Genomic DNA, 26,268 nt, shown 5'->3' with positions numbered 1-26,268 from the left:
GCACAGTAAGGTAAATAAAAGACGTGATTATGAGTGTACAGGGTGGTATTATTATATATATTATACCATTTGATTAATGTAGTGAAGTTATAACAGTACGGTACAGCAATGGTAGTCAAAACAGTTTATAAACCATTCATGTGATCTGGACTAATGTCTGATATATCGGAGAAAGTCTGGGTTAGCAGGGGGAAGTCCAGATGTCGCTTTTATCAAAATTTCGCATTTTTCAGAATGGCTTGGGCCCCAATTAGTCTGTTTTAGTGAGGTCTTACTGTATGTCCATAAAATAATTTCCATCAGTAATGCATATATGTGTTGACATGTTTTTATTTGACCACTAGACAGAGGAATGGATAAGTTTCAGACTGAATAGGCCTACAAATTTCATATAATTATAGGCTATCCTCATGCCCCTACCTTTCATCGGCTTTAACTTATAATTGCTTAAAACTGTAATTTGGCATAGTCGCCCCTCTGACCTGAAGTGGTTCATATAAGAGTACATTGTGGTACAGGTATTTAGTATACAGTGTATCACCATACAGTAAAACCTCACTATCTCGGACTAATTGGGGCCCAAGCCAGTCCAAAAAAAGTGAAAGTCTGATAAAAGCGACATCAGGACTCCCCCCTGGACTTCCTCCTCCTTTTGTTATGCACAGAGGCTTGCTTGTCATTCATGCATTTATTATTCTCTCTCTCTCTCTCTCTCTCTCTCTCTCTCCGCACTGGGCACTTCTGTTTTACTTCACATATTTTTGTCTTCGTCATCACCCTCATCTTCACCTTCCCATTCGTTTTTGCCTTCACTTTCAGTTCACTCTGACATTCACATTCACTTTCATATTCTCTCCATGCTCATTTCACATTCACCTTCACCTTCACACTCACTTTCACCTTCACACTCACTTTCATTATCACTCATTTTGAATTTCCATTTCACCTTCACTTGCAACCTTACTTTCTCATTTTCACATTTACCTTTACAATTATTTACTCACCTTCACTTTTGCACTCCCTTCTTTTACTATCACATTCACCTCCACCTTCATCTTCACTTTCACCTTCATTTTTCTCCTTGGCCTTCACTTTCTCCTTCACTTTCACCTTCATTTTTCTCCTTGGCCTTTACTTTCACCTTCACTTTCACCATCTTCACTTTTGCATTCATTTTCACCTTTACTTTTACCTTCATTTTCATTCATTTTCACTTTCACCTTCACTTTCATCCTCACTTTCACCCTCACTTTCACCTTCACATTCACCCTCACTTTCACCTTCACCTTCACTTCCAACTTCACCTTCACTTTCACCCTCACTTTCACCTTCCATCATCACCTTCACTTGCACTTTTGCCTTCACTTTCACCTTCACTTTTATTTTCACCTTCACTTTCACCTTCCACCTTCAGTTTCACTTTTGACTTCACTCTCACCATCACCCTCACTTTCATCTTCCACCATCACTTTCACTTTTGCCTTCACTTTCACTTTTGCCTTCACTTTCACTTTCACCTTCACTTTTACTTTCGCCTTCACTTTTACTTTCGCCTTCACTTTCACACTACCTTCACAATGCCTTCACTAACCTTCACTTTTTCATTCACTTGCACCTTTCTCTCCCGGAGACAGAGGGATGGGGAGGAAATATAGAAGGAGAGAGAGAGGAGGGACCAAGGTTATGCCTATCTCCCTCATTTGTTTATGCTAGGGGGATGCCACTTGTCATTTCTCTCTCTCTCTCTCTCTCTGTTGACGACTTTGACATTCCATATTCACTTTTGTGCTCTCTTTTACCCTCACTTTTACACTCATTTTCACAGTTATTTTCATTTTTATTTTCACCTCTCTCTCTCTCTCTCTCTCTCTCTCTCTCTCTCTCTCTCTCTCTCTCTCTCTCTCTCTCTCTCTCTCACTGGAGAGAGATGGGGAGGATGGGAAGGTGTGGAGGAGAAGAGAGAGAGGGACCGATGTCATGGTATCTCCACCATTTGTTTGTTTATTCGTTTATTCCAAGAGAGAACTGCTTCTGGCTTTATTGGACTTTTCCTGATGCATAAGAATTTAGTCCACTTGGCTCCTCGAGTCCGATAAAAGCAAATTCTGCTATATTGAAGTCGGTTATATTGAGGTTTTACTGTACAGAAACCTTTCAAATAACGCGAGGGTTAGGTTCCTGGAGAGGTCACATTAGCTAAAAACGCATTTTTTAAACATAATTTTCCCATAAGAAACAATAGTATTATTGGGGGTTACATTCCTGGGCTCTGGGAAAGTCTACCCATTTGGGGAGTTATGCTACTCTGAACTTAAAACCAACAATATTAATTTGAAGGAAAATCCATGAAAAAAACAAAAAAAGTATATTTGGGGAGAAATAAATAACATTTGAGCCCTAGTTGGGACGAAACATTGTTTACTTCTCCCCAAATACATACTGTTTTCGTTTTTTACATGGATCTTCTTTCAATTCTGCTTCATTCATTGCATTGTGAAAGTTCCTCAACATTATTTATGCATTAGTAGGTTATAAAAACACTACAGTAAAAGCAACATTTTCATTACAGTAAGTAAGTCACAAACAATAACAACACACAGCCTCATTTCATCTGTGCATCACTCGTTGTCTGCTGCTGTCCCTCCTCACCTCGCTAACCCACCTCCTGCCGCTCCCCACCCTAAATTTGTTGTCCCTCCTCGCTCTGCTGTCCTTCCGTTTCCTCTGACTCCCATGCTACTGGTGATGAAGATAACTTCCTTAGGTTTTCTGTCTACTTCATAAAGAACTGCTCTATCTTGGTCGTAGTGGTTTTCTTCTTTCTGTTCTGCAGCGTCAAGTTGTAACAATTTAGATCTGCCATCACTTTCCTGGCCAAATTTTGTCCGAAACTGAGCCAAATTGCTCAGAATGGGGCAAACTTCATTTTAGAATATTATAGTTAGAATAAAACCAGTTTAAGCAACAGACAAATAAAAAATTGTATTTTTGCATAAACTGCTACACACAGTCTATCAGCCTGGGACTGTTCAAGGCGCGCGCGGCTAATTTGAAACCATCACGTACATGTAAAGTCGCATTAAATCAAGAAAACCTTGTTAGTTAAACATATCTCCTTAAATATTTGCTAGTGTTAAAACAAAAACACGTTTTTTAAACTCGTGTTAGTTTAGAGGTTACTGTACTTATATAAACCTTTCTTTCTTTTCAGATCATAAATATCACAGTCGTGCTGAATTCATGGCTGATATGGAGCTCATCCTTACAAATAGTATTCGTTACAATGGTCAAGATTCATCATTTACTCAGAAGGCAGAAACTTTGATCCAGGTCACCAAAGAAAACCTTGCAGAGGTAAGATGAGCAATGTACAGTGGACCCCAAGTTATGGAGCTAATGTATTGACTGCTATTATGCATACTTAGAGTCCACCTTGTCGGAAGGACACAAGTCAAGAGTGAGAGCAGTAGAAATTAGTTATCTGAGAGGAGCTTTTGGAGTCACATGTACAGACCGACTGACAAATGAGGAAGTGAAGGAGCATTGTGGTGTGGGTGTGGATGTGATAGAGAACATTAGGAGAAATATATTGTGGTGGTTTGGCCTTATGGAGAGGATTGACAGTGAGAGACTTAACAAGGAGGGTGTATGTGAGTGAGGTGGAGGGGGAGTGAGGAAAGGGGAGGCCAAAGATGAAGTATAGGGCTGCAGTGGAGAGGTATATGAGAGAGGGGAGCGTGAGCTGGGGAGAGGGCAGTGAGATGGCAAGGGACAGGGTGACACGGAGGCAGTTTGTTTGTGGCTACCCCTTATGGGATTAAGTCATCTGGCAATAGGTAGGTAGATAGATAGATAAAGTCCACATAACTCACCCCCTATAACCCATTAAATAAAAGCTGCTATTATATTTTCCTAAACTCAAACCTGGCCCCATTTTGCTCTTAAAAACATACATCACTTGAACTTGCTGCCTAATATATGTACTGTATTTTCTGATGACGTGCTGTGCTTTGTAGTGGTCTATCTATCTATCTATTGCCAGACGCCTCAATCCCGTTTGGGGTGGCCACAAACAAATCGCCTCCAAGTCGCCCTGTCCCCCGCCATCTCACTGCCCTGCTCCCAGCTCACACCCCCCTCTCTCATATACCTCTCCACCCCATCCCTCCATCTCATCCTCGGCCTCCCCCTCCCTCTTCCCCCCTCCACCTCACTCACATACACTCTCTTCGTCAGTATTTCACCCTCCATCCTCTCCACGTGGCCAAACCACCTCAGTGTGTTCCTCATAATGCTTCCTATCACATCCACATCCACACCACAACGCTCCTTTATATCCTCATTCGTCACCCCGTCTCTCCATGTGACTCCACAGGCTCCTCTTAAATAACTCATTTCCACTGCTCTCACTCTTGACTTGTGTCCTTCCAACAACGTCCAAGCTTCACTTCCGTACGTTAGAGTTGGTATCACAATACTGTCATGTAACTTTTTCACTTCCATGCTCACTTCCCTGTTTCTTATCACTGCTTTCAAAGAACCAGCAACCTTTCTTCCCTGCTGTACCCTTTCAAGCACTTCACCCTCCAAACCTCCATCCTTACTCATCACACTACCCAAGTACTTAAACGTACTCACATTTTCCAATTTCTCACCATCCAACCTCGCTGTCCATTCACTGACTTCACCTCTCTCAAAGACCATCACTTTACTCTTCGCTACATTCACCTTTAGATTCCGTTTCTTACACACTCTCCCAAACTCATCCACCAAGCCATGCAGCTCCCCTTCGTCTTCATTCAACAACACAGTATCATCTGCAAACAACAGTACAGGGAGTTTCCAGACACTATCCTCTCTCACCAGGGCCACTCCAACATCCACTACCCTACCTTGTACCTCTTTTATTACCCCATCCATGTACAGATTGAACAACCATGGAGACATGACACATCCCTGTTTCAACCCAACCTTCAAAGAGAAAAATTCACTTAGTTCACCATCCACACGCACTGCAGCCTTTGCATCATCGTACATACTCTTCACAGCATTCAACAACTTCCCATCTACTCCATATATTCTTAACACTTTCCACAATCCTTGTCTATCCACCCTGTCATATGCTTTCTCCAAATCCATGAAAGCCGCATACAACTTCTTTCCCTTCTCTAGAAACTTTTCCACTAAAGATCTAAGAATGAATATCTGATCTACACAACCTCTTCCCTTCCTAAAGCCTCCCTGTTCTTCTCCAACTAATTTCTCTGTTCTTTCTCTAACTCTGTCAATCAGTATCCTACCATACACTTTTCCTATTATACTAAGAAGACAGATGCCCCTATGATTACCACACACTTCTTTTTCCCCTTTTCCTTTCTACAAGGGAATAATTATACCTGACTTCCAATCCTCTGGGACTCTACCTTCCTCCCAGGCCAATCTGCACATCTTCCACATCCATTCTACTACTATCTCTCCCCCATGCTTCAGCATTTCACCACACACTCCATCAATTCCTGGGGCTTTCCCCAATTTAACTTTCTTCATTGCTTCCTCAACTTCTATCCTACTGAATTCTTCCTGTCTTCTCACCTCTCTCCTTCTCCCAGCCATTCTCCAGCCACTTATTTGTTTTACAGGGAGGGGCCCTAACCCTCCACCAACCCACTTTATATATATATATATTCTATTCTATTCTATTCTATTGCCAGACATCATAATCCTGTATGGGGTGGCCATTTGACTCTGAGTTATTTGTTTTACAGGGAGGGGCACTAACCCTCCACCAACCCACTTGACACGTAGGGAGCACGTATGGTTTGGTTATATGGTTACCACCCAGCGCTGTAAATGGTTTCTTGGCTTACAGGAAACCATTTGGCTTGTCACTCAATGTAAAGCCACCTGTAACGGAAAGAAAAGCAATAAGTAGTGACAGAAAAGATGGGAGAAATAGTATATATATATATATATATGCTGGATATCTCTTACACAGGAAATATTGTAGTACAGTAAGGCATGTGGAGAGGATGGGGGATGGTAATTGTTTGCAGAAAGTGGGAAGTGTTAACATTAGGTGTAGAGTTGTGAGACGTATACTGAAAAAGATCGGCGTTGAGATCATTGAGAGTGACCTCAGGGATAAGGGACTGATTAGGGAAGCTGCCGGAGGAGAGCTGCTATTAGGTGACCAAGGGCTACTCATGCAAGAATGTTGGAGCCTTTAACCCCTAAAGACTGCAAATCATCAACCCTGCCTACCCCTGGAAACACAAAAAAGGTCTGATTTTTCACTTTTCGCCAAGGTATATTTTGGTCTTATAGATATCAAGTACATCATTTTACACACCAGAAAATGTATATTGCACTCTCATATGTCTAATGGTTACTGCACTGCTGACTGCCGGGGGGGGGGGGAACCCTCACTATAAGCAAGAATGGGAGGGAGTGTGGGGGGGGGGCATTAGAAGGAGGGGGGGGGAATGGGAGGGAATATGCCTGCCACACACAGCCAATACAATCTAGAGGGGTATGGGGGGTAGTTTGGCTGGGAGGAGACACTGTGGGCAGGACCCAGTGGGGCAGAGGGCATTGGAGAGATGGCGTGAGGGGAGTCCCTCTCCACACCCGGGGAGGGGGCCGGATGATGCCTCCCTCCACCTCATCTCTTAGTTTCCATTGGCTTGGTACCATTTACATCATAAAAGAGGCAGGTTTACAACTCTCCAGTTTTTTGTAACCTTTCAATGATCGTCAGCCATAGAACTTCACGTCCCAAGTTTGGAAACTGGAGATCGTGGACCTGGAGCAGAGGCTGTCGAAGCAGAGGAGGACAGCATGGGGGCCAAACCGCTGTAAACCCCCCTGGCCCCTGATGGGGCCCGAGAACCTGGGAGTGAGTTCGGTCACCAGGTCAAGTACCACATCTCTCAACACAATGCATACTGCAACGCTGTTTTTCTACACTGAGAAATTACTCCCCAGCAGTCATTTCTCAAAGACTTCTTCTAGCCACTGACATTGAGAGCAATCCAGGACCCATCAACAAATACACATGTCCAGCATGCTCAAAACCTACCCTATCACTTCGAGCTGACAGACATAGCGTTCAGTTCAGAGCAATTCCTGCAAGAACTGGACCCATTACACCTGCACAACACTTGCATCCAGAAAATATTACACAAACACCTGGACCTGCTACTTTTCCTCCTTCCCTCCACCCACTAACTCCCCCACCAACCCCCCTCCTACTTCCTCCATACCTCCTCAGCCTAACCCACCGATCCTTTCCACATAATCCAGTCCCCCAACTCCTCCCATTCCACTTTAGTCTGATTCATCCCAACCCTTATTTCCATCACAACCTTCTCCTACCCCTTCCTCTCCACCCACACTCCCACCTCCCCCTCGTGCTGCAGCACCCAACACATATAGTACATACAACATAAACATTCTTCAAAATTAAACATAAATGGCTTAAACTCCAAAAAACAAGAACTCACACAATTCATCAAACAACAAAACATAAACATTGCCATCTTATAGGAAACAAAACTATGTAGAACACAGAAAACACCAACATTTCATAATTTCACCACCATTAGACAAGACCGGGCTGACGGCAGTGGTGGTGGACTCATCACCCTGGTACACTAGTCCATCAGCTTTTCAGATACTAGTGCACACACAAAGTCACTTCTCCCCTTACATGACACCACAACAGAAATACAATCAGTTAAAATACACACTGATAAATCACACACAACAATCGCCAATACATACATTCCCCACAGTCATCCCCCATGGTACTATACAGTTACTTTCCTCAAATACACCACATCACTAACATACCCAACATCATCCTGGGTGGTGATTTCAACACCAAGGTGTCGACCTGTCATATCAACAACCGTTACACAGACAGAAGGCAGGTACTACAATCCCAAACAGATAATCTTTTCATACTCAGTAATCTTCATCATCATACCCATATCCCACACCAAGCCCTCTTCCTCCCATCAGCCCCAGACGTCACCTTTTGCTTCTCATCCTCTCCCTGACAACATCCTGGAGAGTGGTCAAAACCCTTGGATCTGATCACCTCCCAATCATCATCACTACCAAAACCAGAATCACCCCAGCTGGCCACAGACACACATACACTAATTAAAGAGAGCCAACTGGGAGGCCTTCACACCTGAAACAGAACAACGCTTTGAAATATTAAACAGTACATCCATCACAAACATTAACACCGCTCTGCACACTTTCAATACAATAATTCAAAATGCAGACAAAAGACACATCCCTAAAGGCAACAGAAAGAAACACAACCCCAACTTCACACTAGAAATTCAAGGCCTTATCAGTCAAATTGACACACTACGATGCTCCCCAACACCCCATACACAAGACACCGTACAACAAATACAAGAGTTCAACACTCAAATAAACAATAAAATATCAGAACAGCACATACTAAATTGGAATAATTATCTCCAAACATTTGATCACAAAACAAATATCAGCAAACTCTGCAAAATGCTAAACAACATCACACTCTCCAACAACAGCACTACATAATCACACACTACCAGCACAGCAACAGATACCATACCCTCAAACAAACAACAAGCAAGCACTCTCATCAATCACTTTTCACATGTCAGCCATCTAAACCCCCATCACAGCAACCGATGTGTCATCCGATGCAAGAGACAGTTCCCCACAGACCCAGACTTCACACCTTTCACTTACAACCAGACGAAGCACATCATTAGCAACCTTAACCTGTGGATTGCGCAGTTTCCTGTTTTTATCCCACCCCGTGGTGTGCAAAAAATGAATTTTTGTTTTTGTTTTTGTTTATTATATACTTAATGATAAACATTTAGGGCATCATATGGTGGAAAAAGAATAATCTCTCTCTCTCTCTCTCTGTCTTTGCATAGTGCCATGCTTAAGTTTACGTAGGGGAATGGTGAAAAAATAAAAAAATAAAAAAATTTCTTTATTATAAACTTAAACATCCAGGGCACAATCTGATGAAAAGAAAAATCTTTCTCTCTGTCTTTGCATAGCGCCATGCATAAGTTTGCGTAGGGGTGGAGTAGTTAGCGGTGATGCACGGCCAGTACAGCCTGAGCTGTGGCTCGCAACGCGATGCTACCAAGCCTGAGCTGTGGCTCGCAACGCGATGCTACCAAGCCTGAGCTGTGGCTCGCAATGCAATGCTACCCAGCCAGACCTGTAGCTCACAATGCGACGCTGCACATCCTGAGCTGTGGCTCACAATCCATGGGTTAAGCACTCATCTGCCTGTGGACAAGACAGCATAAGCAACATACACCTTAAATACCTTGGACCACAATGCATACAAGCACTCACTAACATATCAAACTACAGCTACTCACACAACATAATACCCAACATCTGGAAACATGGCTTTATCATCACTATCCCCAAACCCAACAAAGACCCCACATTACCTTCCTCATACCACCCCATAACACTCCTCTACGCCCCCTCCAAAGTCACTGAACGTCTGGTATTACAACTAGTTGCATGTCACATCCTCATAGCCCAATCACAACATGGTTTTAGGCCACTACATTGCACAAACACTCTTCTTACAGACCTTACACAGAGAGTTTTTGATGGCATCAGTTCAGCTAGGCCACTACACAGAGCTCTACTAGTCACACTAGACATTAGCAAAGCTTTTGATGCCATCTCCCGCCACAGCCTCACAAACAAAATGTTCAACACAAACATGCTCAATAACCCAAAAAGATGGCTGGCAAACTAATTAGCAGGCAGATGTGCACATGTAACATTGACCGGTCAGTCATTGAACATCAGAAACTTCACAAACATCTTCCCCCAAGGATCTGTTTTGTCCCCAACTCTCATCAGCCTATACATGCACGACATACCCACACCCCACACACCACAGGTACAAATAGCTTCCTATGTGGACGGCATAACACATGTACACACCAAAACGCAAATGCAGCTGCATATATTCTCCAACCTTACCTCAACACACTACATGAATGGTTTACCACAAACATGCCCAAAGTAGCCCCAGCCAAATCTACAGTGATCCTTCTCACAAAGTGGACAGCAGAACACAGTCGCATTCCACACTTCATGAACAACACTCCCCTACCACACACACACATACACCCAAAATCCCTGGTGTAACATACAGTACATCAGTGTCATTTAAACAACAGATCACATACATTAAAGATGAATTGACACCAAGACTCAACGTCTTAAGGTCACTTGCCCATACAACATTTAGACGCAACAAAGAAACCACCACCACTATATATAAACAATATATACATTCAGTGATGAATTATGCAAGCCCTGCTTGGGCCATTAGCCTCATTAAAACACACTACAACACTCTACAAACCATACAGAACAAGGCCTTAAGAATAATCACAGGCCACACAGCTACTACACCCACAGACCACCTATACCAAGAAACCAAAGTCCTCAAAGTCAAGGATCATCTAGACATGAGAGGCACCCAAATTCTTGCCACAGCCTCCACAAACCCACACCATCCTTTACACTACATGACAGCACATCCACACACACCAAGGAACATCAAAACAACACCCAGCACACAATATCATACACTAATACTGTCATCTGTACCCCCTCGAGTGTCTCAAACCAGCTTCACGAAGCATATTCATACTTAAATCACTCGCTGCACCATTCAGTCACTTAAAGACAACACACAGCTGCATGCATGGCCTCCTGATATCCACCCTTCTGAATCCTATCTTCCTCATGAGGACAGGGTTCACCTGGCAGGCTGAGATGAGGGCATCATCCAGCCCTCTTGAATCAGAAGAGACTGGATGACTCTGTTGCTGATGCCTGTCCAGGATGCAACACAGCATCCCATACTGTTAAGCACATTAAGGAAGACTGCATTGCATACAATCATCTGCACCAACAACACAACATACACTCCTTGAGAGCTCTGTGGGAAAGCCTGGTCTTGGCTGTGGCCTTCCTTAGGGACTCGGGGGCTGTTCGGCCAGACTGCCTAGGAAACTACTACTATTATTACCACCGATGATCATTGGAGAAGGACTCTAGGGGTTAAAAATGAAACAAAATGAGTTACATCACAAGTTCATTATTCCATGTCATATTGTAATGTTAACAGCTAACAGCACTGCATAATGCACGTACATACCTGCATAGGTAAACGTCAGCTGCTGTTCACCAAGAACTGACAGTGTGAGGCAGGCTCAGGCAGTTGAGTGAGCTGACTAAACATGCAGTGGATGCGCCATTCTTAGGGTTGCTAAGTGGCTGGTTGTGTCCTGAAGCATACCTGTCAAACACTCACAGCCTGCCACACATGTAGCTGCATTTTTCAGATTTTTAAAACAATAGTTTTTGATAGTTAATGTTGTCTGTCACTCCCCACAAATTGCCATATTTTCCCAGGGGATAATTTACCCCCAGATTGGGAACCACTGATCTAGTCTGTTATTGCTTCATCAGGGTTTTATTAATCTCTAGCTAGGTTACTCAGTCCATACATTATAGGGAGGTGTGACTTGTCAGTTGCCCCTGAGTGACATTATGAGAGCATTAAACTTCACAAATCCCTTAGATTTAAACTTCTATGGGCCACAGCTGAATGAAGTACTATGGAGTCTCATTATACTCTTGCCTCATTTACACATTTTGAGCAGCACTATAAAACTTTAACCAGATTTGAGAGAGAGAGAGGGAGAGCTTAGTTACATGCACCAACATGGTGACCATGTATGTCCAATTTTTTTCCTAATCCTCTTCCTCCACACACATATTCACTTTGCTTCCATCTCCCCTCCCCCCCTCTCATGCATGCACAGTTTGCTTCCGCTTGCCCTCACAGACACATATGCACTGTGCTTTCCTAGTAACCTTGCCCTGGTGCCCTGCTCATCTGAATTCCATGTGTTTGCCATCCTTCACGTGTGTCTGAGTTTAATTTGTATTTGCAATGGCAAAAGGCTGTTGGCAGTCCCACACGACCTGCCTGTCAACCCGTGAGTGAAAGGACCTAACAAGCTCCACTGAGTATAGACAAGAAGAAGGAGATAATAAGGCAGCTTGCTGCTGTTGAAGGACTTAAAGATGTAGAAAAATTTTTGTCTTATTGAATCAACCATTTGGACCGTGAGAAAGAACAAGGGTAAATCACGTAGGCTGTAGAACTTCTCCTTGGTAAGAATACATCACAGTCAGTGGTATGTTTATCTGCCTCCTGTCAAGCCCCTGACTTGTGACCAGTCATCTCTGTTCCCCTGTCCTAGCATGTTTCACCACCAGTCTCCCCAACACTAGCTTCTGATGACAAGAGGGTGAATAAGTCTGTGGGATTTAAGGTTAAACCCCAGGCCTTGCAGGGTTAGAGGCACTACACATTCCCCCCCCTCCTCTAACCCCTCAGATACCTCCAGCCTGCACACCCAGGCCACACACTGGCACCTCATGTAAGTGGAAAATCTCACCTTCTTTGTTTTACGCAAAGAAGAAGGAACCAAAGGCCAGGAGCCCACAAATTGTTCTTCTTCTCCTTTCGGCTCTCCCCTTAGGGGTCGACACAGCGGATCACCCGTCTCCATCTTACTCTGTCTTCTGCATCTTCTTCTCTTACACCTACCATCCACATGTCCTCCTTCACTACATCCATAAACCTTCTCTTTGGCCTTCCTCTCTTTCTCTTGCCTGGTAACTCCATTTCCAGCATCCCCCTCCATACATACTCCTCATCCCTCCTCCGCACATGTCCAAACCATCTCAGTCTCGTCTCTCAGGCTTTGTCCCCAGACTTACATATGTGTGCTGTCCCTCTAATATGTTCATTCTAATTTTGTCCAACCTTGTCACTCCCAGTGAAAAATGCAACATCTTCATTTCTGCTACCTCCAACTGTGCTTCCTGCCTTTTTGTCAGTGGTACTGTCTCCATTCCGTACAACATAGCTGGCCTCACTACAGTATTATAAACTTTCCCTTTCATTTCTGCAGAGACCCTTCTGTCACAGATCACTCCTGTCACCTTTCTCCACCCACTCCATCCCGCCTGCACTCTCCTTTTTACCTCTCAACCACACTCTCTGTTACTTTGTACAGTTGAGCTGAAGTATTTGAATTCATCTACCTTTGCCACCTCTACACCTTGCAGCCTCATGGTTCCCCTGTCATCTCTCTCATTTACACATATGTACTGAGTCTTGCTTCTGCTTATTTTCATTCCCCTTCTCTCCAGTGCATATATCCATTTCTCAAGCTCTGTCTCAGCTTCCTTCCAGCTCTCACTACATATCACAGCGTCGTTTGCAAACATCATTGTCCACGGAGGCTTCTGTCTAATCTTATCTGTCAATCTGTCCATCACCATTGCAAACAAATTGTTCCTCCAAGAAAAAGCAAAAATATAACAAAGAGCCAAATTCAAGATCAGTTCATTTTGAGATGCCTGGACACACTGCATTTGAAAGACTGCAGATCATAGGCAGTAGGAAATATAGACAGAGGGAGACAGTTCCTGAGTTGACCAGTTGCATACATGAAGGACTGAGAGTAATGGTTCACTCTTGCATTAGAGAGTTGGACAGAAGAGGGATGAGAGTTTATTGCTAGACGGGTGCTATGCATCCACCGTAATGATGGAGGGATGCAAGCAGACAGTTCAGAGGAGCAGTGACCATTGAATTAGCAATAGAAAATAGGTGCAGTTGCAGCAGTGTGGCAAAGAGACCAAGTTTGAAGGGAGGCAGGAAGAGGAGGAGAATTAATGATACGAAAAGCCATTGTATCCACCATATTGAGAAGAGCTGTATGTGGGGAATCTCCCCACGTGTGAGAGTTGTACTGTATACTGGCAAATAAAACCCGTGTATAAAGTCAGCAACTGTGCAGGGGTAAAGAAGGCATAGAGTTGGCTTAGCATATGTAATATCTTGGAAGGAGATTTTACGAGAGAAGTAATATGATCTTCCAAGATTTATCACGAGAAAATGAAACCCTAAGTACACTTACTTCTCAAATAACACGAGGGTTAGGTTCCTGGAGAGGTCGCGTTAGTTAAAAACACGTTTTTTAAACATAATTTTCCCATAAGAAACAATGGTAATACTGGGGGTTACGTTCCTGGACTCTGGGAAAGTCTACCCATTTGGGGAATTATGCTGCTCTAAACTTAAAAGCAACAATATTAATTTCAAGGAAAATCCACATAAAAAACAAAAACTGTATATTTGGGGAGAAATAAACAACATTTGAGCCCTAGTTGGGCCGAAGCATTGTTTACTTCTCCCGAAATACGTACTGTTTTCAATTTTTACGTGGATTTTCTTTCAATTCTGCTTCATTCACGGCATTGTGAAAGTTCCTCAGCATTATTAATGCATTAGTAGGTCATAAAAACACTACAGTAAAAGCAACATTTTTATTACAGTAAGTACGTCACAAACAATAACAGCACACACAGTCACTTCATCTATGCATCACTTGTCATCTGCTGCTGTCCCTCCTGACCCCGCTTCCCCACCTCCCGCCGCTCCCCACCCTAAATTTGTTGTCCCTCCTTGCTCTGCTGTCCTTCCTCTTCCTCTGACTCCTGTGCTACTGGTGACGAAGATAACTCCCTTAAGTTTTCTGTCTTCTTCATAAAGAACTGCTTTATCTTGGTCTGAGTGGTTTTCATCTTTCTGTTCTGCTGCATCAAGTTGTAACAGTTTAGATCTGCCATCACTTTCCTGGCCAAATTTTGTCCGAAAATGAGCCAAATTGCTCAAAATGGGGCCAAACTTCATTTTAGAATATTATAGTTAGAATAAAACCAGTTTAAGCAACAGACAAATAAAAAATTGTATTTATGGATAAACTGCCACACACGGTCTGTCAGCTTGGGACTATCCAAGGCGCGCGCGGCTAATTTGATACCATCACAAAGGTGTAAAGTCGCGTTAAATCGAGAAACCCTTGTTAGTTAAACATATCTCCTTAAATATTTGCTCGTGTTAAAACGAAAACGTTTTTTTTAAACTCGTGTTAGATGAGAGGTTACTGTATGTTTAAAGATGGTGCAGGGTTGAGTTGTATATTATTAAAAATAGGGGATACTCCTGTGTAAGATTTTGATGGGTTGATAGATGTAAGAACTGAGTTTTTGATGCATTAAAAACAAGATTACTTTTCTCTTAATCAGAGATGTGAGCCAAGTCAAACATAAGGTGTGCCATAGCTTCATACGTTGCTTGTTAAAGTAATTGCTGAGATGGATGCTATTGGAAGCAAATAGAAAGGTGAAGGGTGGAGTCATCAGCATATTTGTGGATAGGGTTAGAAATGCAGCTTAAAAGGTCATTAATGAATAAAAGGAAGAGAGTTGGTGATAGGACAGAGCCCTGAGGAGCATCACTGTTGATAGCTGTAGGAATAGAATGGTGGCTGTCTACAACAGCAGCTACAGTTTTACCTTTCATTTCACCATATTTTATACCAAACGATGCCCCTATCGATTCTCATCTTCATACAGTGTATATCATGTACAGTGTGATATTGGGGGGTGAAAATTTTCAAGAGGGACAAAAAGGGAACTTTTGGAAATTTTAAAATTTCTGTAGACACATTAGCAAATTAGCAGCCACATACAGTGAGGGTCCACTCTGCCCTAAACAGTTAGACCCCTAAGCACTCAGTCATTTGTTGGTTATATTATTGCCACCCAGGATTAGTAAATTGTTTCATTGGTTGCAGGAATTTGGCTTTTCACTCAATGTAGTTACTTGAAGGTAACACTTCATTACTAAAGTGGATGGTGGGCTATCTTACTTAAACAGAATTAGTGCTTAGTCTATATTGTTCAGGAACAACTCTTCCTTCTTGCCTCCCTATTCGATTCATATCATTTTTGAAGGCTTTAATATGCTTGCATGCGTCGGCCTTGGTCACCTGATGGCAGCTCTCAATGCTGCTTGATCTCTGACAGCTTCCCTATTCAGTCCCTTATTCCTGAGGCCACACTCAGTGACCTTGTACCAAGTCTTTTTCTGTCTGCCTCTCACAACCCTACCCCTAACATTAACACCTCTCACTTCCTGCACTCAATTATCATCCCCCATCCTCTACACATATCCAAACCACCTCAATCTACCCCTCCTCATCACAACACTGATACACTCCAGGCTCATCTCCCCAGGCCTCGCACTCAGGGACACACTGCACATCCACCAAATGATTGCTATTTGTGTATGTTTGAGCCTGCGAATATCTTTTTCCATTACTGCCCAGGTCTCACTACCAGACAGCATTACACTCCTAACACATGCTCCATACAAAGATCCCGTACCATGAAGGGAGAGTCCTTTCAGTGTCAGGAGAGGTAACAGCTCCCTGAACTACTTCCAACCATTCCTCACTCTAGCTACAGAGCTAGCTTCAGCCCAACCACCAGCACATAACATGTCTCCCATAGTAAACTCTTCTGCACACTCAAGAGACCCACAAGCAAGGTCAATCCTTTCACACCTGGCACTCTCCTCGTGCTCTCCCTGACATGCAGCAAATGTGAAATCAGCATTATATTGCAGTCCACCTCTAATATCACTACATCTCTTATGCACCCAGTTATCACAATCACTGCACAAGATGGAGTTACTTCCCACACCCTTGTGGCAAATTGCACATGCCCACTCCCTCTCATCTTTGACAGTACCACCACCAGCTTTAGAGACCATCACTTTTGTTTTATCTGCATTTACTCCTAAGCCCTTATGCCCCATACCATCTCTTTACTTCCAAAATCTTTCCTCCACCTCCCTCTCATTTTCTGTAGATAACACCAAATCATCAGCATACAACATCTCACACGGGAGCCCATTTCTGAAGTCACATGAGAGGGCTTCAGATACCATGATAAACAACAAGGGGCTCAAAATTAACCCCTGGTTGACACCAACATTCATGGAAAACTCGGCACTCAAATGTCCATTCACCCTGACATGGGTGCAAGCATCCACATACGTGGTCATAACAACCCTAACCAGCCACTCCTCAATCCCACGCTTTCTCATTGCCCACTTCACCACCTCTCTAGGGACTCTGTCAAAGGCCTTCTCCAAATCAACAAAAACAGAGTACAGTTCCCCTTTCTTTCCTATATATTTTTCCCAAAGCTGTCGAATAATGAATATGGCATCAGTGGTCCCTTTGCCTGGCATAAGCCCAAACTGCATCTCATCAATATTCATTCTTTCTATTATCATACCTTCTAGAACTCTCCCCATTTCCTTCATTATCTGGTCTAAAAGTATTATGCCTCTATAATTTCCTCTTTCCAGGGCATCACCCTTCCCTTTGTACACATTTACAATTACACTCTTCAGCTAGTCATCTGGGACAACACACTCATATATTATCATATGCATCAAGTCAGTGACTAACCCCACTCCTAAATCTCCTGAGGTTTTCAACATTTCATCAGTGAACCCAGACACACCTGCTGCCTTCCCCACCTGCATCTTGCCTATTGCCCTGCTCACAGTAGGAGCATCAATGAAAGGCCAAGGGCCAAACACTGGTTCTGCTGGCTCCAAACTTTCCCTGTCCCAGTCAAACTCCTCATTCAACAACTGGCTATCATGCTCTCTCCATGTGTCTTTAATATCCTCACTGTTCACCACTGCCCTTCCTTCATCATTCTTCACATACTGCTCTCGTATGATGATCCTATTCTCCCTCTTCATCTGATTTACCACCTTAAATATCATATTCCTCTCCACATGATTTTGGTTATTAAGTAAAAGTGTCTGTGACTCAGATTTTTCTCTGTAAACCTCTTTTCTAGCCTTATGCTTGGCAACCAAGTACTGTATTCCTCATTGTTACCACTCTTCTTCCATTTCTGGAAAAGCCATCTTTTCTCCTTAACTGCAGCTTCTACACGCTTATCTTACCACCATGTTGTTTTATGTCTTTGGGGGGCCCCTTGTCCATCCACATCTTGAACAGTAACTTTTAAGAGGTTGCTCTTGAGGGCTCTGTACTGTTCATTAACACTTCCATCAACAACTTGCAGTTCAGCCACCACTCTTCTTATCTCGCTGTAGAAGGCATTCCTTACTACTTGTTTTTTCTGCTTCCATATTTTCCTCCGAGGTGCATAGGTCCTCTTTTTCATCACCCGCTCCTTTAGCACCATGTCACATATAAGTAACTTGGGTTGCTGCACACACTTCATGTCACACATCAATAACTTGTGTTGTTGCACACACTCCTTGCTCCTTACAACTCCCTCACTGACCTCCTGTCAGCCCGTCTGACCAGGAAATAGTCTATCTGGCTGCTATTTCCCCCAGACTCACATGTAATCAACCTATCCTCTCATTTTCTAAAATGTGTGTTGCACACAATCTTGTTCATTGCCTTACCAAACTCGAGTATCCTCTCCCCTTCCTTATTTCTTGTACGATATGTAAGTCCCCCATATAGTCCTTCATATTCTTGAACTGCTGCACCAACATGACCATTTAAGTCCCCTCCCAAAACTACAATCTCATCATCCCCCGTACCACTTACTACATATATTAAGTCATCCCAAAATCTATCCTTCTCTACCTCATCCAAGCCTGCCTGTGGAACATACGCCAATATAAAAGTCAACATAATCCTACCGAACAAAATTTTCTCTGGTATTATCCTGTCACTTACTATCATAACATAACATTCATGACATATTCCACCCAGTCTCCCCAACCAGCACACTCACATCATCATATCCATATGTCCTACCCTGTGAAAACAGCTTATAATAACAATCCTTCCCAGCAGTCATTCTGGTTGATCATCCCCTGTTGCAGTAACATAATCTTTCCCATCTCATATTTGGCAGTATCAGGCCCATCTTGATGCACTGGAGAAGAAGATAGCCCTGGCCCAGGAACGAGCACTAGAGCAAGCTGAAACAGACTCCCTTGGCACATCTCTTGGCCCAGATGATGATGGCAACTACACCTATGCTGAACCTGATCATGACCACCCTCACAACCTTGGCTCTCCTTCAGATCATCACCTGTTGTCATACTCAGGTATTGTGCAGTATATACAAAGATTGTCATACTCAGGTACTATTTGTACAGAGAATTGTGTTACTGTTGTATTTGTGTGTTAGATGCATCTTATACTTTTGTCATGTTATCTGGTACTGTTGCTTGTAATATATGAAGTGCCCCCCTTTTTTTTTTTTTTTTTTTTTTTTTTTTTTTTTTTTTTAATAATAATAAATAGGGTGTTGTTTCTCTGCATCTTTTTCCAGCAGTGGTAATCCTATATCAGTCAATATTGGTAGGATCTTTAAATATAGTGTCATAGTCTCAGTTGTGGAAATGGCTCAAGAAAGGGAAAATATGTGAGTTTGCACACTGACTTTTTTTCTCCCTTCAGTTCCCATCTCTCTCTCATCTTAATATTGTTCCTTAGGTCAAGTAGGAATCAGTCTCATAACCCATTTGTCATTAGTCCACTCTTCCACTAGAGCTCCTCTTCTCCCACTACAATATTATACATTTGAAGAAAAAGAGAGAGATAGTTATGCTGCTGCCTTTGTCTATAAATGTATGCATTATGATAGGTTTGTCTGTCGTTAACCAGATACAGTACTTTAATTTCAGAGGGCTTGGCAACAAACCTCCACATCATCCCTTCCACTGCCATGTGCAACTCTCCGTGCATCTCACACCATTCTTATTCATGTACCTCTACCACATGCCTCCACCCTCGTCTATGACTCCTTTCTCATCCTTTCTGCCCCCACCTCAGCCACATATACTCTTCAAGAATTGTTTCATTTTAACTTGGTCCAAATTTTCATCCTTTTGCAGCTTATTTCTCATAGCTCAGTATTGTAGCATAAAAAGACCATGCCATGCCTCTGCATCCTTTCCATTGCACTTCTTCATGACTACGGTAGCATCTTATTCTAGTTTTAATATAGTTTTACAAGTCAGCATTCATGACAGGGATGGCAAACTCTTTGGTAAACTTTTTGTTTACATGACCAAAGCATCTCATGATATTCTTCCCAACACTTTCCAACACATTCATGTCAACAAATGCTTCCTTCTTCCTCATTTGTCTATCTATTTTTCCTTGTAACTTCACATGCCCCTATCACATAACCCATCTCCACTTCTCCCACTCTTGTGTCCTATTTTCACTCATTTCATTCTTGGCTTGAGTCCTTTTAATCATAGCCCAAGCTACGTGCCCATTTGTTAATACTGGCAACTTCAAGTATCCCAGCTGCCGGTATCCAGATTTTCACCTATCCAAATACCTCCCTCCCTTCCCCCCCCACCAGAATCCACAGTCCTAATCAGCATTCTCATTTATCCAAATTCCCAGCACAAAAAAAGTGCCATACCAAAGATATTACTATAGGTGGGAAATATTTTCCCCCAGAGCGGTTGTGCTCTCAACATTTTATACGAGTCGTCTGTGGTTAAAAGCAGAGGAAAACTAGAGACCGTTGTTAATAGTTCAAGTGGTTTTTATAACCCAGAAATTACGTTCTCTTTAAGTATTCTTGTCATTGTTAAATTATATGCTACTGCATTTAACCCTCGTGGACAACTCTGTATTGTAAATACATGTAATTATATGGAATTTTCCACTGGCCTAAACTGCGTCTGTGTGTTAGATGACGTGGCGAGGGTGAAAAGATTTTTCGTGTAAAGCAGATGTGGAGTTAAGATATTTACATAGCTAAAGGGAATATTTGGTTTAACTAGTTTAATTAACACTAAGATTAATTTGTTAGATTTGCCCTGTACATATCATGATGTAATCTAACTGTATTTAATACTGTAATTTATTAGTAGTTGGCAACCCACATTTCTATGAGGAACTGGGGCCTGCCACATTCACGCAGTCTGCTCCTAGACCTCGTTGAGTTAGGACTCTGCTCCTAGACATAGTCAAGCTAGCACGTTGTACAAACGCACCTTAAGGACGCTTGATTGCTCAAGCAATTACACAAAGCAGCCCCATCATCATTGGTTGTCCGACACTCCCTCTTCACTAGCTAAGTAACCTTTACGAATTGGCCAATTCAAGGAGGGATTAGCTAAGAGATAGAAGAGAAATAGTTATTGTAGGTGAGTTAAGGTTAAGTTAGGTTCATCTAACCCTATGAGACATGTTTGAACTTACTTAAGGACAACCTTAGGGAAGAGTAACGACCTACAAGTTGTTTACTATCTATCTATTGCCAGACGCCTCAATCCCGTTTGGGGTGGCCACAAACAAATCGCCTCCAAGTCGCCCTGTCCCCTGCCATTTCACTACCCTGCTTCCAACTCACACCCCCCTCTCTCATATACCTCTCCACCCCATCCCTCCATCTCATCCTCGGCCTCCCCCTCCCTCTTCCCCCCTCCACCTCACTCACATACACTCTCTTCGTCAGTCTTTCACCCTCCATCCTCTCCACATGGCCAAACCACCTCAGTGTGTTCCTTATAACGCTCCCTATCACATCCACATCAACACCACAACGTTCCTTTATATCCTCATTTGTTAGCCTCTCTCTCCATGTGACTCCACAGGCTCCTCTTAAATAACTCATTTCCACTGCTCTCACTCTCGACTTGTGTCCTTCCAACAACGTCCAAGCTTCACTTCCGTACGTTAGAGTTGGTATCACAATACTGTCATGTAGTAACTTTTTCACTTCCATGCTCACTTCCCTGTTTCTTATCACTGCTTTCAAAGAACCAGCAACCTTTCTTCCCTGCTGTACCCTTTCAAGCACTTCACCCTCCAAACCTCCATCCTTACTCATCACACTACCCAAGTACTTAAACGTACTCACATTTTCCAATTCCACACCATCCAACCTCGCTGTACATTCACTGACTTCACCTCTCTCAAAGACCATCACTTTACTCTTCCCTACATTCACCTTTAGATTCCGTTTCTTACACACTCTCCCAAACTCATCCACCAAGCCTTGCAGCTCCCCTTCGTCTTCACTCAACAACACAGTATCATCTACAAACAACAGTACAGGGAGTTTCCAAACACTATCCTCTCTCACCATGGCCACTCCAACATCCACTACCCTACCTTGTACCTCTTTTATTACCCCATCCATGTACAGATTGAACAACCTTGGAGACATGACACATCCCTGTTTCAACCCAACTTTCAAAGAGAAAAATTCACTCAGTTCACCATCCACACGCACTACAGCCTTCGCACCATCGTACGTACTCTTCACAGCATTCAACAACTTCCCATCTACTCCATATATTCTTAACACTTTCCACAATCCTTGTCTATCCACCCTGTCATATGCTTTCTCCAAATCCATGAAAGCCGCATACAACTTCTTTCCCTTCTCTAGAAACTTTTCCACTAAAGATCTAAGAATGAATATCTGATCAACACAACCTCTTCCCTTCCTAAAGCCTCCCTGTTCTTCTCCAACTAATTTCTCTGTTCTTTCTCTAACTCTGTCAATAAGTATCCTACCATACACTTTTCCTATTATACTAAGAAGACAGATGCCCCTATGATTACCACACACTTCTTTTTCCCCTTTTCCCTTCTACAAGGGAATAATTATACCTGACTTCCAATCCTCCGGGACTCTACCTTCCTCCCAGGCTAATCTGCCCATCTTCCACATCCATTCTATTACTATCTCTCCCCCATGCTTCAGCATTTCACCACACACTCCATCAATTCCTGGGGCTTTCCCAGATTTAACTTTCTTCATTGCTTCCACAACTTCTATCCTACTGATTTCTTCCTGTCTTCTCACCTCCCTCCTTCTCCCAGCCATTCCCCAGCCACTTATAGTCGCATTACTTCCATCCTCTACGTTCAACAATTCCTTAAAGTGTTCTCTCCATCTGCTCACTTTTTCTCCCTTCTTCACTAGTAATCTACCATTTTTATCTTTCACTCCCCTGCTAACTTCACTTCCACCCTGTCTTACTCTTTTCACCTCTTTCCAGAACATTTTCTTACAGTCCCTCCACTTTACACTCAAATTCCTACCAAATTCCTCATCCACTCTCTTCTTACTCTCTCTTACTAATCTTTTCACCTCTCTCTTTCTTTCTACATATAACTCTCTCTTCCGCCTCTCAACTTCTTCCACGCCCCTATTTCTCATCCATTCATTGTATGCTTTCTTCTTTTGTGCCACAGCCTGTTTCACCTCTTCAGTCCACCACGCTGTTCCTTGCACCCCCCTCCGTCTTCTCTTCCTTCCACACACCACATCACATGCTGCACATATTTCTTCTGTAAATATGCTACACACACCTTCCACGTCTCCCATCTGCTCCAATTCATATTTGCCCAATCGTTCCTCCACTTCTCTCTTATACTCTGCCTTTTTCTCATCCTCTTGTAACCTTTCCACTCTCCTTGCAACTACTCCTTCCTCTCGTCTTTCCCTTCTTCTATTTCTCCATTCTAATTGGATCTTGATTCTGGCCACCACCAAGTAGTGGTCAGAAAGTCCACTCCCCCAACCTCTATAAACTCTTGTTTACTAGAAAATATTAAATATTTCTTACATCTTGGTCAGAGAGAGGATACCGACTTGTATACACTAAATATTTTTTACATCTTGGTGCCCAAGTGAGGAGCCCCAATTGTTTACCAGAACCTCCAAATATTTTTCACATTTTTGGTGCCCCGATTGGGTGAGGAAAGCCGATGTGTGCCGAGGCACTGAATGTGTTTAAAGTTGCTTTTGTTGGGCATAATTTACTACCATGTTCGGTTGAAGTGGAGGACGTGGACATAAGTGTCTATTGAGCTCCAGGAGGAAAGGCAAGCTCTTTCTCTGAAGATGAAAGGCTGAATGCCGTATTAGATTGGGAGCATGACTGTACTGTCCTGTTCCTGGGAGGAAATGATATCCATGAGGAAGTGGAGGTCAATGAAGTAGTGGAGAATATTTTAGCAGTGGTAGGAGCCATAGAGGGCTCTTGTAAATCTTCAGTAGCCATAACTCTCCTCAAGCCAAGGAACCTGTCATATGGCTCTCCAGTTTGTTTTGGAACATAATTATAAATTAATTAGCAGAGCTGTGAGCAGGAAGTTGCAGTGGATCAGGAAGGGGAGGGATTTCATACATTTTAATGCCAGGCCCTTCCAAGCAGCTTTGAAAGCTGATGGTATACATTGGAACCATCATGGTAGGGAAGCAGTTCTGCAGAAATAATTATATAGAACATAAGAAAGGAGAGTTCTATGCTATACAAGCTATGGGTGGGCCTATGGAGTATTAAGAGGTAATAAAGTCTGAGCTTGGGGAATATGGGTGTTTTGGCAATTGAGTGTGTGGATGAAATATAACCCTAGAGGTTTAATACCCCTGGGGATAGGTTGATACTATGGACCTAATCCCTACACTCCTGAAAATTAAATGAATAATTAGCTGGGCTATAATGAATATTTGGAAATGAGAGGGGGGGATCAATACAACCTTAGAGGTTTAATAACCCAGGGGGATAGTTTGAACAAAGAGGATCTAATCCCTACCCTCTTCAAAATTTATAATAATCAGATAACTACTAAGTTGGGGTAAATTTGTGATGGAAATTCATAATTAAATTATTAAATTAGAAATCAGTCAACATGTCTGTTTCTTTACTGCAAAGATCTTCTAGTAGTAAGGCAGGATGGGTACCTAGAGCCATAAATGATTGTAAACAATTGTTGAACGAAATGCCTCTGCCCAAGGAGAAATTAAATAGTCTCCTAAGTATCCTGAAAGACCAATGGAACAAGTATGAAGAAAGTTATATAACTTTAGAAGCGGCTTTAGTAAAGGCTGATGATAAGGAACTCTTAGAGTCAGAAACTATGAAATTTGAAGATAAATTAGAAAAATACTTAACTGTAGTAAGGACACTAGAGTCAAAATTAGCTGAGACTGCCATGGAAACACAAGTTGTGGAACAGCAGAGTAGAGCTGTGTTACCACAAAATAACGCTTCCGGAGTTTGATGGGGAGCAGAACTGGAAATCCTTCTGGGACCAGTTCAAATATTTGGTACACAATAGAACAGATCTCCCTGAAGTCAGTAAACTTACATATCTGTTAGGACAAGTCAAGGGAACACCATATCAGTTGATAAAAGAATTACCAGTTGTAGAAAATAATTATGAGGTGGCCTTGACCATCCTTAGACAAAACTATGAAGACAGGGAGCAAGTTATTACTCAGTTACTGAAGGCTCTAATTGAATACCCATACCTAGATACGATTTTGATTCCTTGCAAAAATTTAGAATTGCAATAAGTTCTAACTTAAAGGCCTTAGGTACTTATGAAGATATTAAGGCATCAGATTGGGTGCTTTCAAGAATTGTGTCCTTAAAGCTTCCACCGAAAACCAAGGATGCTTTGTATGGTAGGTATCAAAAGGATAATTTCTCCTGCGAAGAGATTGAGGAAAGCTTGATGCAACTCTGTAAACATGTGCATGGAACAGTAAAACCTACTGAGATCAAACAGAAGACTGAAATAAAGAAAAAACCCACTAACCAACTGGTTGGGAAACCTAAGTCAGAGAAGACTAAGTATGTGCCTAAAGAAGAGATAGGTACTTTCCTTAGCTCCTTAAAGGCCGAGGATGAAGTATTAAAGACAAGGAATAGAAATTCTGAGGATATTAAAGAATTAAAACCTTCCATGGTAAAAGACAGGAAAGTTTGTGTATTTTGTGGTGAGGAACATTCCAGCGCATCTTGTCAACAGTATCCTGATTATGCTTCTAGAGTTGGAAAGCTTCAGGAACTGGAGTGTTGTATAATCTGCATGAACTCCAAACATACTTCTGCGGACTGTAAGACTAAACTAAATCTTTGTTTTAAATGCCAAAAGGATCATCATCATAGTGCTTTATGCCCTAGGATGAAAATTGAGGTTCCTAAACCTGCAAGCATCAATATGATAATTGCAAAAGGGAATGCTCCATTAGTAATGCCAGCTGCAGTTCCCATAGCCGATGTGAAGGTATTGTTTGAGAACAGAAACCTGTTAGTATGTACCCTGTTTGATACGGGTGCTCAGAAAACCTTTATTTCTGCAGACATTGTGAAGAAATTAAAGTTACCTATTATTGGCAAGGTAAATCTAGCCATTACAGGATTCTTAGCAACTAAGAAAGCTCAGTCCTTTGATTTAGTTAGACCTGTGATACAAT

At 42.5% G+C, this 26,268-nt stretch overlaps 1 protein-coding gene across 1 annotated transcript in view; it reads left to right on the top strand.

Moving 5' to 3' along the window:
* Taf1 (TATA-box binding protein associated factor 1) overlaps positions 1–26,268 on the top strand; it is a 667,992-nt gene that overhangs the window by 518,525 nt on the left and 123,199 nt on the right. Inside the window, exons 30-31 of the mRNA XM_080273519.1 lie at positions 3,212–3,354; positions 18,928–19,123. Of these exons, the coding sequence (XP_080129645.1) occupies positions 3,212–3,354; positions 18,928–19,123 (339 nt within the window). The remainder of the gene's footprint in view (positions 1–3,211; positions 3,355–18,927; positions 19,124–26,268) is intronic.

The sequence above is a fragment of the Coenobita brevimanus genome, chromosome 55 (assembly GCF_032717465.1).
Source record: "Coenobita brevimanus isolate Jiangsu-jjx chromosome 55, ASM3271746v2, whole genome shotgun sequence".
NCBI lineage: Eukaryota > Metazoa > Arthropoda > Malacostraca > Decapoda > Coenobitidae > Coenobita > Coenobita brevimanus.
Note: the sequence above shows the minus strand (reverse complement) of the source record. Positions and strands in the feature narration are given on the sequence as shown.